Raw genomic sequence first — 19283 nt, 5'->3', positions numbered from 1 at the left:
TGGCAGTGAGAGGCTACCATATTTAGACTGGGAATACACTTGATGTTAAGTTTCATCAAAATACGTTCAGTAGTCGTTTTCTGCGAGATAGAAAAACAACCGCAATATATTAGTGTGATGACAGCACTTAATGATAAATAGAATAAATGAATGAACACATTTTAAACAATTTTATTTACATGTTTATTTCTTTATTTTTGTAAAAATGAGGTAGCAAATGAACATAGTATAGTACCTATAGACTAAAATTTAATACATTGGGCAGTACAAAGGCTTCTAGCTGTTTTTTAAGTCAAAACATTCAAATTTACTAACATTTATAATAACATTAAAATCTTTATCATCAAAAGTTAAAATTTTATAAGGCTCATACAATTTAAGAACTGCGTCAGCTATAATATTATTATTAACATAAGAACTATTAATAAAAATTGCATATTTCTCATCTTTTACATCGAAAGCATTTAGCAGATAGCAACCATATTTGAAATCTATATTTTGAATAAAGAACACAGCATGTTCTCCTTTTGGAATTACAAAGTTTGAGGTTCCCGCCAAAAATCTTTCGTGTTGCCATAGAGAAACGTGCGCTTGCTGCTTTTTTAAAAGGGCATTCAACCTGTGTGCTAGTCCACCTTTTTTGTATTTGATTTTCTTATTTTTCTGCATGTATATTGAAGTATCAGAGTTGCTTGTACTATCTTGTTTTATAATTTGTAAGTTAGGTACTTGTGTTTTACACGTTAAAATCTCTATACTTTCATTCCTACTAGATTCTTCAGGAGTGGGTGTGTCACTGATATTCTGTGATGTATTTTCAGAGCTGAAATGGCTGTCAAAATAATTCTTAACGCTTTTTATTAGTTTTAATTTTGCTTGCAATGATGATTCACTTTTGTCTGATGCTGCAGTGTTTATTTCTAGACTATTATCAAATGATTGTAATTCTGTTTTTATATTTAGAATCTTATCATCACCAAACGCTTCTTGGTTGCTGTCGATTGATTTAAATTCATGTTTCTTGCCGTTATATTCTTTATAATCTAGTTTTTTTCTCACTTTAATTGAATATTTGGGAGAAGTATTCCTTGGCATTAATATAGGACTTCTTTGGTGTAAACTCTTTTGAGTGAGTATCGGGGAAGTTGGTCTGTTTCGCGGGAATTTGCATGATGACATAAGTATAGGAGATACAGGACTTTCAACACTTTTCGTTACTAAAATCGGTGATTTCTCTCTAAAGCACTCTTTTTTACGATCATTACAAGAGTCTACGATAGTAATATCCAAGTTCGACATGTTTTTTGGCACTTTTTTCTTACGTTTTCGCTTCTTACTGCATGTCTTGTTGTTGTTACACAATTTGTTACTAAACGATGTGTTTTCATAGTCACTGGATGAACTGGATGACCACTTTATGTCTTCACTGTTTTCCTGTGAGTTTAAGAGGCTAAATTTGTCTAAAAACAAGTTGTTTTTATGTCTCTGCATGGTAAATTATATAAAGTTTACTCTTTTCTCGATAAATATTGATAAATTTTGACAATTGACATGTTCAAACTTGAATGACGTTTGGTGATACGTCAATGTCAAATGAACGTTGAAATGTTGCCAAGTGACAAAAAAAATGAAAAATCAACGCGGGCTCCGGGCTTCCGGTTTCGGAGGGCTCCCAAATGCCTCCGCGTTTCCCTGATCAAAATTCTATACCAGCTTGAAAATGTGCTTAGTGTCTACATTTATAGTTTTTAAGCGTAAAAAAGTCTTGACGCGTAGCTCTGAAGGGGACTAGGACGCCACCTGCACGGGGGAGTTTGATTGAAGAGGTCAGCATCATTTGCATCTAAGCAAACGTTTCCAACATGCAGGCACATGAAATAGCAATCCAACATTTTTTGTTAAAGACAAGAAAGCAAATAACAATTTTGTTCGTACTTACAATATTTTAACTTAACTTGAGTTTTGTGTGGACACCTCAAAATACTATCTTCCAAAAGACTCGTGTCCCAATCGCACTACACAAGAAAAAATCAGCATCGTCCGCCATGTTATTTGACTAACTTCACATCGGTGTGCTCTCAAAACAAATACGTGCGTCGTGCGGTCCATTGTTTATCGTTCATAAAAACAAAATAAACGTGACCCACATTTTTTGTGAGAGTCCCATTGGATTCTATTTCGAGATATTTGTAGGTTTTCAACTTCGATTTGCATTACTAAGCGTTCGTTGCGCCGCCGCCATGGAAGTCGAGAATTTCGCTTCCGATTCTGAAAACGTGGCGGTAGACGATAACGAAAAGCCGGTTGTAGACGAAGGCGCCGGAGACGCGGCCACCTCCCATTCGGAGCGCCTGCGACGCAAAAATAAGAAGTTTTGGCGCTCTAATAGCAAGGAGGGACCGGTGAACGCGACGGCTGTGACGCCGCTGCCTAAGTACCGTAGCTGGAAGAACAGCCGCAGGCCTCGAAACGGCCATGGAAGAGGCCTGCCAAAGAAAGGTAGGCGATCTGGCGGCACACCACGCCTTATATATGCTTTCTTCCCCAAGCAGTTGTTTTGAAAGTTCTAGAAAAAGGTTCTACGCCATGAAGGGAGGTGCATTTGGGGTTTTTTTGAATAATGTTTACGAGTCACGTAATGCAATAGTAATATATAAGTATATAGGGCATTCGGGCTACGTTTCGAAGGTCACGCAATCGCAGTACGTTTTTGCGCAGTAACGTACCTATTATTATTACTTCAAAGTTTTGTTATCGAGCCCCGGCGCGGCGTGGTGACTGAATACATGTTACGCAATATCATAATATAAACAACTTTCCCGTATCAAGGCTATTTTGGTAGCGTCGACTGCCACGCGGTTTAAATATAAACATATTAGATGACGCCGGCCGTACGGACCATAGATTTGTTGTTGTTTTTATGTCAAAAATACGCATCGGCCATGTTTTGACGCGTTTTTTTTGCGAAATAAGCACATGTTTCGTTTTGAAATGCCAAGGATATGACTGTTTTGGTCGATAAACTTATTTGATTTTGTCGTCTGAGAATCTAATAAGTATCAATTTTACTTTGAAGATGAAATAATATTTATTCAATAAACAAGGTTAAGATTCTAGTCCTTAATTCATTAACTTAAAAATAATATAAAAACAGGTTATTTAAGCCAATATGTATATTTGTATAATACATTTATTATGCAGTCAATGTTTGGAGATTAAAAATCTACTCAATAGCTACAGGGTGTTGCTCAGCAGCACATTTTTTAAATATTATTATTTTGGTATAATCCTAAAGCACTGGTACTCGGCTACATCAGGTTAGACTGGAAGCCAATCCCAACATAGTTGGAAAAAAGGCTTGGAGGATGAATCCTCACCTAAGATGACCCTCTGACCGTTAAAAATGCTACAAAACTTAGGTATATAAAATCTGGAGAGATGAATAGCTTCCTCGCAAACTGGCTTCGAAAAGCAATAGCTTTGAGACAGACATAAGACTATAGATCTTTGCCCAGCAATCAAACAGTATAGGCAAATAAAAATAAAATATGCCAATTAAACCATACCTTAATCACATTCACACAAGACACTATTTTTCACACATAGATTATATAAAGAAAAAAAAACCTGCTTAGAATAAAAATTTACACATAATCACAACATACCTACTGTCTTTTAAGAAATAAAATTTATCACCATTAAAACATAGAAAACAAACTTCCTAGAATAAAGATTTATAAACAATCACAACATACTATCAAATGCTATACAAAAAAAAAATACAAAAAGTTGTATTACAAAAAACAGCCTCCTTCTTTTTTATTTAAAAACATCAGCCTGTATGTTTTGTTTATCGGGGTGCGTTCAGTTAGCACAATGATATTCAAGGTCAAACTTGTTTGTAAATATTTTAGCACCTGTCTAATATTCGTGGTAGGAAATTTAAGCTAAAACTTGTATGGTTATGTTTCATCTATAGGCTTAAAATATATTTTTTTTTTTTGTATTCAGGGGTCCTCTGAAAGATAAAAGTAAGATAAACAATATACAAAATAACTACAAATTAATTATTGGTAAATCTTCACCAGCCAATGGGTAAAGAACCAACCTCTGTAGTATGAGGGTGTGGGTTCGATACCAGGCCAGGCAAATAGCAATGCAACTTTCCTAAGGATATATGTGTACTTTCTAAGTATATCTTAGTCACCAATGGCTGATAAAAAGGTGAAGGAAAACATCTTGAGGAAACCTGGACTATAAAGTCTGAAATCACCAACCGGCATTGAGCAAGCGTGGTGATTAACGCTCAATCCTTCTCCGTGTGAGAGGAGGCCGCAGCCCAGCAGTGGGACGATAAAAAGGCTGTAACAGTAAACCATAAACTAAGCTGTAATATGGGTGCAGCAATTTTTCGCTGGCCAAATTTAGATAGTGTGTTTTCATTATTTTTTGTTCAATATCTTTGTCATTTTTGCACTGAATACTATTTTTATCTATCAGTAAAAATGTTTACATAAGCCGTAGTACCTTGATTTAAAAAAATCTTGGGTTTATACAATCTTAAACCTCGGATGAGATAAGATATTTGTAAATCCCTTTATCATGTTTTGCCTGTTTTAGTGAAGGTTTTTCTACCTGACAATCTATGAAAGTTCAATGAATGGGTTTTTTTGACTTATCTGTGAGCTGTTTTCACATATGTCCTAAAAAGAACTGGATCGAGCCAGTTCTTTTAGGTTGAAACCCTCGCGTTTTAGGGTCTAATTCTCACACTCTCTTTAATATTTAAATTCGACGCAAAAAATACCAAAAAAATATAACAAAGAGATCTTTAATTTATCAAATCTGACCTCAACATTTAATTATTCATCATCAGATCGAACTTGAGATATTCAAATTGTGCGCGCGAGTTACCACGGCCCTGGTACATAAAGGGCTCCAGAAGAAACATGATGGATTTTAGTCAGTAAGAGTATGACACACCCTCACGCTACTAACCCACATATATTCCAATTTTAAAACGCTAACTTACCAATTCTCCCACCAGGCGGCGCCGGCGGCAAAGGAGTGTGGGGCGCCCCTGGGTCTGAACTCCTTGAGGAGTACGTGGAAGACGCGAATGACCCCAACTATGACTCCGAAGCCATCACCAACGGCGATGTGGAGTTTAAGCAGATCATCGTCGAGGCTGAGCCTGAGGAAATCGTGGTGAGTTTCCTAAGAAACATAGCTTCTGCCAGTGGTTTCACCTATGTCTTGGGACTAACTACTTTGCGTACTCGGATGAAAAGAAGGGGGATTCAGTGTAAATATCGGTTTCAAGTGTCAATCAATACAGGAGTCTTAAAATTTGTAGGTTTCAAACGTCGTAATAAAACAATTTTTACCCTAAAAACCTTAACTCCTTAACTTTCTGACCCAGATCACCGGTATTTTTTTTATTTTGTACCTACCTGCCAGGGGTTATTGTCTTATTCTCGTCTTTTTTCAGATGGTTTCAACCTACTATTATTTAATTTTGTTTCAAAATAAGTAAATCTAGCCTAGTCTATACATAGACGTACTAGTCCCCGCGATTTCACCAGCGTCCCATGGTATGTTTTTCTTAAAGGTTCTCTTCCATCGCTTGTACCCGTCGCCTAACGACTCGCGACATACATCGGCCCATAAATTCCCATATTGCAACTTACCGCGTGCAACAAACACCCGTGCCGAAAGAGAACCTCTAAAAACCGAAATTATACAAAAGAATACGAACTATAATATATAAAGAATAATTTATATCTTGTAAACACAGTATCTCAAGGTCGATTTACAGAAATAAGCGAACAAAACAACATAATATATTTGATTTCAAACGATTTTGGCCTTTATAGACTTCGAAATAAAGTCCAAATCTCATTGTTTTGAATATAAATGTTATTAAATATTAACGGATAGAGCGATAGTAGTATTTGTTATTGTTCTATTCTACTGATTAAAGTCTATTTTTGTTAGTAAAGTTAATAATTGAACTGTTTTTAAATAACTGTAAGTTGGCATGCTATTGTTTCATAGAAATCTTTAGCTTGACTGCTCAATGAAAACAAAATATTTCGACGTTTGCAAGTTTCCCGACCACATCTACCTATAGTCATACCTTTTTTATTGATAGCTCTTTCCCGCGGTTTCACCCGAGTCCCATGGGGGAATACTTCCCATCCCGGATAAAACCTTCCTCGATAAGCGGGCTATATAACTTTGAAACAATTTTTCAAATGAATCCTGTAGCTTCCAAGCCTATACAACTATTTTGGAGTCGGCTTCCAGTCTAACCAGATGCAGCAGTACCAGTGTTTTACAAACTACGACTGCCTATCTGACCCCCTCTACCCAGTTACCCAGGCAATCCAATACCCCTCGGTAAGACTGGTTGTCAGGCTTACTGGCTTCTGACTACGCTTAACGACTGCTAAACATGTTAGAGTTCAAACAAACAATGCTTCAAGCTACACTATCCTCGGGTGACATAGGCTACATTTTACCCGGATGCTGCAAGTAGATCCCACGGGATGCGGGTGGAACAGGAAACAGATAGTACACAAATAAAAATATCTTGTTTTTTTTGAAACGTAAGAGTCTACAACTCAATAAAATGTATGCAAATGTTTCGACTACAATGTATGTATGTATGTGCAATGTCTGCCAAGCATGATCGTGACTCTTTTTACAACGAGCCCTTACAAGTGTGTCGAAGACCCCAGTCGGTAACTGGGTTGAGGAGGTCAGATAGGCAGTCGCTCCTTGTCAAACACTGGTACTCAGCTGCCATACAGTTAGACTGGAAGACACCAACATAGTTGGGAAAGGGCTAGGTTGATAGTGGTATACAAAGTAGTATCGTGTTGGTAATCTAGGTTAAAAGTAGGGCCAACCCGATACCGCTTGTTAAGACTGATGGTCAGGCTTACTGGCTTCTGACTACCCGTAACGACAGCCAAAGATGTCTTAATGACAGCCCGGACCAATCGAACGTGCCTTTCGAAACACGGAGGAACTCGTCATGATAAGATGGCTATCCATCCACGTACCGACCGCGCCAAGCGTTGCTTAACCTCATGATCGATGAACCCGTGCAGTTGTTACATATACACAAGCTTTAAATTAGAGTATAATCTTTCAAAATAAACATTCGAGCGTAGTATCATTTGTTTACGCGCCGGAGGTCAGTGACACAGTTATAAGGTCACTCACGTAGGTCGCTTGCCAACAGTCACGTCAAAATGTTTTCATTATCATAATGTAGGATGAGAATGTCGCTTTGTTTGTCCAAAGATATAAAATAAGTAGCTTCCGCCCGCGGCTTCGCCCGCGTGTAGTTCGGTTATATCGCGTTTCCAAGAGAATTCTTCAAAAGTCTGGGATAAAAACTATCCTATGTTCTTTCTCAAGGTCAACTCTATCTCTGTACCAATGTTTTTTTTTATCAGTTCAGTGGTTTAGACGTGAAAGCGTAACAGACAGACAGAGTTACTTTCGCATTTATAATATTAGTAGGTATATTTCGCAAAATAACAAGGCAAAATACAGGAAATAGTTTTGAAAATGTCTGCGGTTTTGAGTTTACCGCAAACAGACATACCAACGCACTGAAAGACTAATCTAATAATAATAAAGAGGAAACATTTTATTGTTTGTTTTTAACCTAAAGGCTCCATAACTACTGAACCGATTTGAAGAAATATTTCACTGTTTGGAATGCTACACTCTTCCCGAGTAACAAAAGCTACATTTTACCCGGGACGCGGATGAAACCGCTGGACAACAGCTAGTTAATAATAATTATGGACTGATGCCACATTTATTTGTAAAACTGCCAATCCTTGCCTATATTATGTTAGCTATCTAAAGATAAACAATCTTGATACGACTTTTTATTTACAAATCATCTCCCGAGCCTTTTCCCAACTATGTCGGGGTCGGCTTCCAGTCTAACTGGATGCAGCTCAGTACCAGTGTGCCACATGGAGCGACTGCCCTATCTGACCTCCTCGACCCACTGGGCAACACAATATCCCTAGGCCTAGGTTCTGACTACCCGTAACGACTCCTATATGTATTTAATGACAGCCGGGACCTACAGTTTAACGTGCCATCCGAAACACAGTCATTGGTGTCCAAGATATACTTAGACAGTACATTCAAACTTAGAAAGTTGCATTGGTAATTGCCTCACCTGGGATCGAACTCTCAAGTACTTGAAAGGTTGGTTCTTTACCCTAGGTAGATTAACGTTTGTGTGACTTTGAAAACTTAGAAGTTACACCAGTATGAGTTTTTCAGTATATATTTGTTTTTGTTTCAGCGCAAATCCGAGCCCGTTATACTGGAGTACTTCGAACATGGCGACACAAACGCAGCGGCTGAAGATTTCCTAGAATTCGTCACCAGCAAGAGATCTCATTTGGTAAGTTCATTATCTGCCTAGCCTTTTCCCAACTATGTTGGGGTCGGCTTCCAGTCTAACCGGATGCAGCTGAGTACCAGTCTGCCACATGGAGCAACTGCCTATCTGAGCTACTAAATTCGGATGTATCAATCACCAACTTCCAGGCTTCATGAAAGTTTCTTAAAGTCTAATGGCGTCCATGGCGGATTTCGGCCACGGCGGCTGTTCTCATGTAAGGAGATCAGCCAGTTGTGCAGGACATATAGTGCACGAGCACTTGCTTAGACACAGCTTGCTTGCACTTACTTGCACTCACTATTCCTTCACTCTCATAGCCCGACGGGACCACAATCCGACACCACCGGAGAGAGATCACAAGCAGGACCGACATTAACAAGCTCTGTAATGCTCGGGTGTATCAATCACTTATTTCCAGACTATGGATTGCATTGTGAAATTTCTTACAACACACAAAACTTGACTCAGGATTCGAACCCGAGACCCCGTGCACAGTACGTAGTCACTCTTGGCGACTCGTTGCACATATTAATCTAAAAATAAATATCGTTATTAAATAATTAGCGTTATCTACGAGTCCAAAGTGCTATTCTCATTTGGAAATTACCTAAGTAATCAAGCATGGATTTTCCCGCGGTTTCGCCTGTATCCTGAATGAAACACGATATCCCACTGCATGGCAAGTTCCTTCTCATACAGAGAAGGATTTCAGCTTGTAAAATCTAAAGGTTTGGAGGTTTTCCTTCACCTTTACTCGATCATTGGTATCCAAGACACTTGAAAATACGAATAGTATTAGTACTTGCCTGATGTGGAATCGAATCCACATGCTTGATAGTTAGCATTAATCACTAGGCCTTTTTCCTGCTATGTTGGGGTCAGCTTCCAGTCTCATTAGAAGCTGAGTACCAGTGTATCACAGGAAGGACTGCTTATCTGACCTCAACCCAGTTACCCGGGCAATGCAATACCCCTTGCAGGACTGGTTGTCAGACTCTCTGGCTTCCGGGGCTGCGGGATTGTTCGCGCAAGTTACCGCGGACTTGGCTCATAAAAGGCCTATGACGGAACACGACGGTGTTTAGTCAATAAGAGTCTGACACTCCCTCACCGCGCGTAACCCACAGCGGGATGGATCATTTGATGATTTTTGACGTCGGTAAAAAAAAAGGTGTACAAATGACAATAACATTTATTTTCTTTCAAATGACAGCCAGGACCCATTTTTTAAATTTATTTTTAAAATAAATGATTAATTATAAAAATATATTTTGTAACTTGTAAGATGACAGCAGATAGGAGAGTATGGACGAAGAAAACATACTGCGTCGACCCTAAATAAAGGCAGCAGGATGTTGATGATGATATTTTGTCTGCAGGTTTGCGAGACGATAGTGGAAATAGCCCTGGACCACAAGCCGTCGCACTGCGAGATGGCGTCCGTGCTCATCTCTGATCTCTACGGCAGAGTGTTCTCCGCTAAAGACATTGGTGTTGGTAAGTTTTAATATGTTCTTGTTATTGACTAATGCAAATATATATTAAAGAAAGAAAGAAAAATATTTTATTCACGGGTGTGACATCACATGGACAAAAACAAAAAAAAATTGTCATAAAAAAGACGAATTACAATAAGAGACACGACACAAGAAGTAAACATAACGGGAAATATGTGTCACACCCGCGTGGAACGGCCCGCGCTCAGCATAATGCTGAGACCCTCTCTAAGCTCTATGGGACAAAAGCCTCAGTGCCGATTTTCAGCGAGAGCAGAACTATTACTGTTATATAGATATCAAGCCTTTAAAAGGCTGTTATTTATATAACAGTTATTGTTTGGAAAGTATCTTGGCACTATCAGTTACTAAAAAAAAACTGTATTGAATTTAAAACTAGAAAGAAGTTTAACAAACTTATCCTTACATTTGCAAGTCATATTTTACCCATACACTTACTTCCACATAACTTGACTTTCAACTGCAAACATAAGTTTGTTATTTCTTTTCCATTTTTTTTTTGTCTATTTACATATTTTCTCTTTGTTTTATCTACTTTATTTTTGTATTTTCTTTCCCAGCATTCGACCGTCTCCTAGAAAAGTTACCGGACTTAGTGCTAGACACACCGGACGCGGCTGTGTTGCTGTCTAACTTCATAGCGCGGTGTGTGGCCGACGACTGCCTGCCGCCGCGGTTCGTGCAGACCGCCATGGACAAAACTGACGCTAATGCTCATGCCAAGTGAGTTACCATCTGGCTAGCCGTTTCCTTACTTAGTCCAGCAGGCTGTAGCTGAATATTTCACATGCAGGAACTGCTTGTTTAATTTCTTCAACCCAGTTACCAGGGCAACCTAATACCCCTTGGGAAGACTGGTTGTCCGACTTTCTGGCTTCTTAGTACCCATAATGACATCAAAAAATTAGAATCTGCGAATGTGTGGATATTTAATTGTTTTTATGTCTGTTGTCGGTCGCAAAAAATACCAAATCATATCCAGCCGTCTATTTGACGTCCATTGGTCTTTTAGCTAAATGGTGCAACTAACGCTTGCAGACAAATTATATAATTTACCCAGTTAGTATAACTTTAACAAATTGCGAATAACAAGAAGGATAAAAACACTCAGTTTTAATTGTTTATATTGTAATGAATTTAATTATCTCTTTTCAGACAAGCCATCCAGAGAGCGGAGACGTTGCTGTCCATGAAACAAGGAATGGTCAGACTCGATAACATATGGGGAGTCGGAGGAGGCATCAGGTAAATTACGAATTACAAATGTCTGTCAGAATTGAGGAGACACTTTTCTTTAGTATTTTTGAAAAAATTCTCCTACCAATCCTACGAGTCTTAATATACTAATATCGCCCGGAAACTAAATAATTCCGTACCCTATGTCTCACCTACGTATTTTACACATAGATATAGAAATAGTAGACAGATTTGTAAAGAGTGATTTAATGAAGCCAAAACTGGCACATTGGTTGAGTGTCTTTTTCATGTGCAATTAATTTGCTGTTTTCCGTAATATGAAGATATCCATGTTTATGGTGTGTTTTATTTTTGATCCTAGAATGTTAAATCAATTTTCAAAATATCGCGCGTTTTGATGTTTTCCTTTGCGATTGATACGTGCAGGTACATTGTTGACATTTTAAAAAAAGTATTGAATTTCACTAGTTGTCAAATGCCTTACTATATAATGTAGAAGCCAGCATGTGATTGATAACAATATAACTTGTTCCAGGCCAGTAAAATCCCTGATCCGTCAGATCCAGCTGCTGCTGAAGGAGTACCTGACGTCCAGCGATCTGACCGAGGCCATGCGCTGCGTCAGGGACCTGGAGGTGCCGCACTTCCATCATGAGCTCGTCTATGAGGTACACAGCGTCTGATCCTCACATCCAGCAAATGCTGAAGGAGTACCACTCATTTTGTTATAGGAACACCAAAAAAGCATATAGATATGATGTCCTTTTAGCTGATTAAAGGTCACGGCGGCTGTTCTTATGTAAGGAGATCAGCCAACTGCGCAGGACATATTATAGTGCACGAGCATTTGCGCAGACACAAGTGCACTTCTTTAAAAGTTTAGCTATCTCGGCGCCTCGGGTGTATGATTTTCTTGGTGCTCTTTTCAACCGATTACCAAAAGAGAGAAGGTTCTCAACTTGGGGGTATTTTTAATGAATGTTCGCGTTGCGCAAAAACTAGCGGAATCTAGTAAATTCCTCAATATTATGTTATGCTTTGATGACAACTTTGCCCCCAAGTAGATTGGAAAAAGAAAATACAGTTTTAGGTTATGCCTTATTTTGGTTTACCACCATAAAAGCATATAGGAGCAAGAATGACCAAAAAGAAATAAATACAGAAGTGTGGGTAGATTAACAATAAACTCAACACATAACTTTTTGAACCAAATCATAACATAGATGCATGAAGTAGGTTTGTAGATACTGGATGTGGCATTCATGGTTATTTCTACAAGGCCAAGAAGTCTCCCTAACAATACATAATATAATAAGTAAATAACAATAATATTGTTCACAGACGGTCCTGCTGGCGTTGGAGACGGTGAACTCTAGCGTGGAGGAGCAGTTGTGCACCTTCCTCGCGGAGCTCAGCCGCCGCGGCATCGTCACGCCAGACCAGATGGACAGGGTGAGTTATACCCGTCTGAACTTAACTACAACACGACAACTAACTTGGCAACTTAGATCTTCATCATCTGCTTAGGCCCGGTTGTTCGAAGCTCAGTTACGTGAAGGTTAGGGTATAATCAGACAAACTAAAAACTTTGATGAATTTGCGATTTTCTTACAAAAATATATTTTTTGTCATCCTTCGATCGACTGTTTAGTTTGCAATGTGCGGGGGTACTCTTATCAAACTCAAAATATTTATTGGCACGTTAATGTTGTACAGCTGTTAAATACATATAATGTTGGGTTCAGCATAAATAAATCTAATTTCTTAACGGCCTTTTTCAGGCGTGAACCTTTTTCAGGCAAAAATGTGAGGGCTTATGCTATACATACTACTAAATTACTATTTATTACATATATCACTACAGTATAACTAAAATACCCTAATTTCATTATTGCAGGGTTTCCTCCGCGTTTTAGAGGACATGAGCGACATCGTGCTGGACGTGCCGCTGGCGTACATCATGCTGGACAGGTTCAGCGAGCGATGCCAGCACAAGTTCCGGCTCGGAGACCACGTGCTCAAGCGCATGCCCACCAGGTAACACTCACCATCTGGCTAGCCACTTCCCTGTGTTGCTGAGTACATCATGCTGGACAGGTTCAGCGAGCGATGCCAGCACAAGTTCCGGCTCGGAGACCACGTGCTCAAGCGCATGCCCACCAGGTAACACTCACCATCTGGCTAGCCACTTCCCTGTGTTGCTGAGTACATCATGCTGGACAGGTTCAGCGAGCGATGCCAGCACAAGTTCCGGCTCGGAGACCACGTGCTCAAGCGCATGCCCACCAGGTAACACTCACCATCTGGCTAGCCACTTCCCTGTGTTGCTGAGTACATCATGCTGGACAGGTTCAGCGAGCGATGCCAGCACAAGTTCCGGCTCGGAGACCACGTGCTCAAGCGCATGCCCACCAGGTAACACTCACCATCTGGCTAGCCACTTCCCTGTGTTGCTGAGTACATCATGCTGGACAGGTTCAGCGAGCGATGCCAGCACAAGTTCCGGCTCGGAGACCACGTGCTCAAGCGCATGCCCACCAGGTAACACTCACCATCTGGCTAGCCACTTCCCTGTGTTGCTGAGTACATCATGCTGGACAGGTTCAGCGAGCGATGCCAGCACAAGTTCCGGCTCGGAGACCACGTGCTCAAGCGCATGCCCACCAGGTAACACTCACCATCTGGCTAGCCACTTCCCTGTGTTGCTGAGTACATCATGCTGGACAGGTTCAGCGAGCGATGCCAGCACAAGTTCCGGCTCGGAGACCACGTGCTCAAGCGCATGCCCACCAGGTAACACTCACCATCTGGCTAGCCACTTCCCTGTGTTGCTGAGTACCATTGTGCTACATGGAGCAACTGCCTGTATGATCTCCTCAACCCAGTTACCCGGGCAATCCAATACAGCTAGGTAATACTGGTTGTCAGAGTTACTGGCTTCTGACTACCCGTAACGACAGCCATTCAAATAACAGCCGGGAATCACCTATTTACGTTTTTCATGACAAAATAGTCTCATCCATCCACGGACCGACCGGGTTAAGCGTTGCTTTTAACCTTATGATGGTGCGGCTGGTATTAGTGTAACTAAATAAGAAAACAATATGTATTAGTGTCTAGTTACTTATCTGACAGATAACGGTTTCACGGGTGTCTGATATCGATATCTGGCGGAAATTATAAGCAACCTTTATCTGGCAGATAGATTAACTATCAAATAAGTAACTGACACTTTATGGGCCTAATTATTTTTTATTTTTGTCCACAGAGGTCGTAAAAGGTTCGTCTCGGAAGGTGACGGCGGCGTTATCAAAGATCACGCGCTGAAACTGCGCGAGTAAACACAAGCATTTGTCTGCGGAGCCCTGCCACTGTCACTATGGAGCCCTAACCAACAACACTGGGAGCCTTAATCAACAAAATTGGGGGCCCTAACCAACAGCATTGGGAGCCCCAACTATCAATATTGGGAGCCCCAACCAACAGCATTATTGGGAACCCTATCCAACAGCTTTGGGACTTTGGGAGCCCTAACCAACAGCATGGGGAGCCGTAACCTACAAAATTAGGAGCCCAAACTATCAATATTGGGAACTGCAACCAACAACATTGAGAGCCCTATCCAACAGTACTGCAATACTCGTCACACTTGTAAGAACAATTTTATTTCAAAACTTTGTACATCAAAATAATACTAAAAACTAGCAGATATGATCAAAAACATTTTTCAGAATAATATGACATTATGACTTCAAAAAATAACTCAAATAAATATTGGTTGAATAGCAACAGTTATAATAGGTATTTGAAAGGAAAGAAGTAATTAGTCCATCGTTAAGATATCCCTAAAATAATGGACACGTATTTTTGTTCTGTTAATAACCAATCAGACAAAAAATATAATCTTTTCAATACACATTACACATACACATTACTACATAATTCCCATCAAAAACTATATAAAAAGGCTCTATAAGTATCAAGTGGCATTGGGCAAGCTACACTTTAATGTGTTTTACGAGGAACTTACCTCCGATATTCTCGTCTTAATACATAGACATATTAGAATTACATACGAAAGAATAAAAAACGCTTTTTCTAGACATTTTTTCTTAAAAAAAATGTCGATGTTTTCGATGTCATCAATTTAGAACAACGCTTTACGGTCTCTCCCAATAATCTATTTCTGAATTTGGTAACTAGAGATTGAATTTTGAAGTTGCTCTCATACTCAAGTAGTTAAACTGTAGGTCCCGGCTGTCATTGAACATCCTTGGCAGTTGTTACGGGTAGTCAGAAGCCAGTAAGTCTGACACCAGTCTAACTCAGGTATTGGGTTGCCCGGGTAACTGGGTTGAGGGGGTCAGATAGGCAGTCGCTTCTTGTAAAGCACTGGTACTCAGCTGCATCCGGTTAGACTGGAAGCCGACCCCAACATAGTTAGGAAAAAGGCTATGAGAATGAGTCTTATACAAGTAATGTGAAATTCCTATCTCTAGGTAATCAAACTATAGATTAGATAGATTATTGAAATCGGCCGTTAGTTTTAGCATTACGATTTTGTATTTGAACTTGTTAATATCGCGGTTTTGCCCGTGTATTGTCCTGTGTGTTATTTTTTAAGGATTGCAATAATAATACCAAAATTAAAAATTAATTGAAAATTGTTCTGATACAAAATCGTAGTGTGTAAAACTCTAAATAATAATTAGATAAGGCTATATGGTTTGTTATTACTGATTTAATAATCATTGTTATAAAAATACAAAAAAAAATACTTCAATAAACTTAAAACCTCCTAATTCTAACAAATGATATGCTGAAAACCACACGAAAATCGATTCAGCCAAAATCGTTATTTTTTTCTAACACAATATTTTTTCAGTAGTAAAAAACCAGATAGCCGTCAAAAAGCGTTGGTAAATAATCACATTAACTTGAAAATAAAAAGTTAATGAAATAATAAATACATATATATTAAAAATTCATACATCGCCGGTACATAGGGCGACTGATATTTTTCATACGCGAGTAGGATAGATTTGTAACTTAGTTTATTTTTTTCTTTTTATTAAGTCTAAATGTACGATTTTACATAGAAAACTTAATGTTTTTGAAGGTATGTGTATGATGAAGAAAATTCTATAGTTAGTTTTGTCTTTTTTTGTTTAATTTACTCAATAATGTTATTTTTTTTTAGGAAAATCAACTGTGAATATCATTTTTTTTTCTTCAAATAAAAATTTTAAAAATTTCGTAAACGTACGCTTCTTGGAAATCAGTGATTATGTTGCGTTTATGCATTTTTTTCTAAATCATCAATTTGTAACGGAATCATATTAAAATAACTTTTGCCTACCTAGCTTTATCTTCGTAGTAAAACATTAATATTATTTTCTATGTAAAATTGTACATTTCAAGTAAATAGTGCGAACGGACTGCAGTATGTAAGAATTGGTCATATTGATTATATATTTAAAACTATACAATGAAAGAAAACAATTTTTTAAGCAAGCAAATTATGTCAGAAAAAATGATCAAGTTTTCAAGACAGTTTTGAATGTTTACTTTTGGGGAACTATCCTGCGCACCTGGATAAAAAGTAGCCTATATTATTCCTTGATAAATGGGCTATCAAACACTAAAAGAATTATTAAAATCGGACCACTAGTTCCTGAGATAATCGCGTTCAAACTAATTCTACAACTTTATAATATTAGTATAGATTTATTTATATAATCAATATGTACCCTCTTTTTAATTTAGAACGCACTTAGACGATATTATTTTTTTCTCTTATTATTTTTTTTATCATATTTTTAAATGCTATAGTACAATCCGATTTGTGTGTTCAAAATTATAAGTTTTTGGTGGTCAAATACTAAATACATTTTTTTCTTTATAAACATATTTTAACTATAACGATAACCGAACCATTTTCAGTAGTCAAATCGCCGATGTGAGCAATGCGCGGCAAGTATACGGCTGGTTATGGTTTGGTTATCGTTATAGTTAAATGGTCCTAGTAATATGTTTATTAAATAAAAATGGCTTTAGTACCAAAAAAATGTATTTTTAAGGCCACCAATAATTGTGTCTTTTTTGTTTTTAAAATGAGAATTGTGTTACAAATGATTCCAAAATTGTAGGCATTTATTTTGAAAACTTAAAATGAGTTTAAGCATTGTTTTATACAATATAAATAAATTGGCAATGACAGGTATTTGATCTTGTCATACAGTTAAATAAATTCGAAAGAAGTCCTTAATCATCATCATCATCTCAGGCGGCGGACGTCCACTGCTGAACATAGGCCTCCCCCTTAGATCTCCACAGATACCTGTTGGAGGCGACCTGCATCCAGCGTCGACGGCGACCGACATAAGATCGTCTGTCCACCTTGTTAGTGGACGTCCTGGTCCTCAATGGAATATAAAAAACAAACTGATTTATTTCTGTCTCAAGACAAGCCTTTATTATGTAAAAGTATATTATAATGCTTAGCTCATTTGAAAGCGTTTTTTTTTGTGTTTAAATATGTTTGTATGAATGTGTGATTGGCTGTAATTGCTAATTTTGACTTGATAAATGATGTTAGAAGATTTAAAATATAATAAATCAGCTGTTTTGGTCTTCCGTGGTCCTGGAGAAATTACCGAGAGGATTCTAATTGCAAAATTGTATAATTTTCTATGGCTAGACTTTACGCGGCAAATATTTAGGACATGCTTAAAAAACTAGCTTTTAGTCCTAATTTACGGACAACATAAACTTCAGTATTCTTAAAACATCAGCCGTCGTACCACAAAAACTTTTAAACGTCTGTTGAACACTTGTTTAAAAAAATGACAGATTATGACGTTGAAATAAAGTCTGTTATGCAGCCAAAAATTAGACAGGTGTTCAACATATGTTTAAGTTTTTGTAGCAAGGCCGTAGGTGTTTTAAGAAAAACTGACGTTCTGTATTGTCAACTTGGCTTTAATTTTATTTTAAAACTGGTTAAACATTTATTTATCAGGTCGAATTTAGTCTAAAAAAAAATTGTATTGAATTTTTGTTCCCCTGTCAAGATTGGTCAAAATTTTCAAAAGACAATGTCTTTGTATTCTGGTTGCTCTCGTCTCAGTTTTTTTTCTTTACCGCCCTGAAGTTAGCAATACGGTGTTTGCGGACTGCGTTTTAAAAGCATTTTTGTTTTTATTTCATTTTGATGAAGTATATAATAGCATTTTCAAGTTCCTAACATTTTTAAGACACCACTCAGTTATAATTTGTGTTATTTTCGAAAAAAATACAGTTTTGACAGGGCTGTTTTCTGTAATTAAATGACAAAATTAACAATAAGGTCCATTTTGCCATTACAAATTTAAAAGTGCATTTTAAATTTAAGGTTTTTTTTTTAATGAGCGTTTTTACAAGAGGTCTGTCTTCTGTCTGTGTGTATATCACTTTGACTAGATTTTCTCTATATACCCCCCCATTCTTGAATATGTAACCCCCCTTTTTAAAAAATTAGGATAATATAGGCAGATGATGGACCATTGTATACTAAAATAATACGAAATTTCAATCATTTTGACCAAGTTTTTAATATTGTGTGTACATTTCACGGTAAATGGTGTGCCCAGTATATTTTCTGTTTTAAAAATTTAAGGTTGTCTGAACATGCCTTTTCAGTTTCCTGCCATAATATACTGGGCGTTCTGTAGCAAAATATTGAAATTTCGTCTTGTTTCAAACCGCTCAGTAGTAGGTATAAGTTGTATTTTAATTTGCGTAAGTTAGAGATTGTTAGCGCAGTCTATTGTAAATAAAACGAGGCAAATATATAGAATGTTTCACTTTTAACATGTTTTATTTTTATTCCTTACATCTTATTTTTATACTACTTCTGCCAGCGGTTTCACCCGCATCCCGTGGGAACTACTTCCCGTACTGGGATAAAAAGTAGCCTATAGCCTTCCTCGATAAGTGGGCTATCTAACACTGAAAGAAATTTTCAAATCGGATCAGTAGTTCTCTTCAGCTCTATAATATTAGTATAGATAAATTACTGTGGCACGTGGTTCGTGCTTCGCCACGTAGTCCACCATTTTGTTACAAAAAATGTGATAAATGAA

At 38.0% G+C, this 19283-nt stretch overlaps 2 protein-coding genes across 2 annotated transcripts; one reads left to right on the top strand and one right to left on the bottom strand.

Moving 5' to 3' along the window:
• Window positions 1-220: 220 nt before the first annotated feature.
• Window positions 221-1572, bottom strand: LOC110382466 (uncharacterized). Its single transcript, XM_021343071.3, has one exon. It carries the CDS (start codon window positions 1489-1491, stop codon window positions 277-279), a length of 1215 nt encoding a protein of 404 aa, XP_021198746.3. The 5' UTR covers window positions 1492-1572; the 3' UTR covers window positions 221-276.
• A 470-nt stretch (window positions 1573-2042) lies between these two features.
• Window positions 2043-19011, top strand: LOC110382467 (programmed cell death protein 4). Its single transcript, XM_064042872.1, has 10 exons — window positions 2043-2499; window positions 5048-5208; window positions 8345-8446; window positions 9826-9943; window positions 10524-10686; window positions 11119-11208; window positions 11696-11828; window positions 12502-12612; window positions 13058-13197; window positions 14429-19011. The coding sequence occupies exons 1-10, from the start codon at window positions 2241-2243 to the stop codon at window positions 14499-14501; spliced, it is 1350 nt and encodes a 449-aa protein (XP_063898942.1). The 5' UTR covers window positions 2043-2240; the 3' UTR covers window positions 14502-19011.
• Window positions 19012-19283: the final 272 nt, after the last annotated feature.

Source organism: Helicoverpa armigera, chromosome 30, assembly GCF_030705265.1.
Source record: "Helicoverpa armigera isolate CAAS_96S chromosome 30, ASM3070526v1, whole genome shotgun sequence".
In the NCBI taxonomy this organism is placed as follows: domain Eukaryota; kingdom Metazoa; phylum Arthropoda; class Insecta; order Lepidoptera; family Noctuidae; genus Helicoverpa; species Helicoverpa armigera.
Note: the sequence above shows the minus strand (reverse complement) of the source record. Positions and strands in the feature narration are given on the sequence as shown.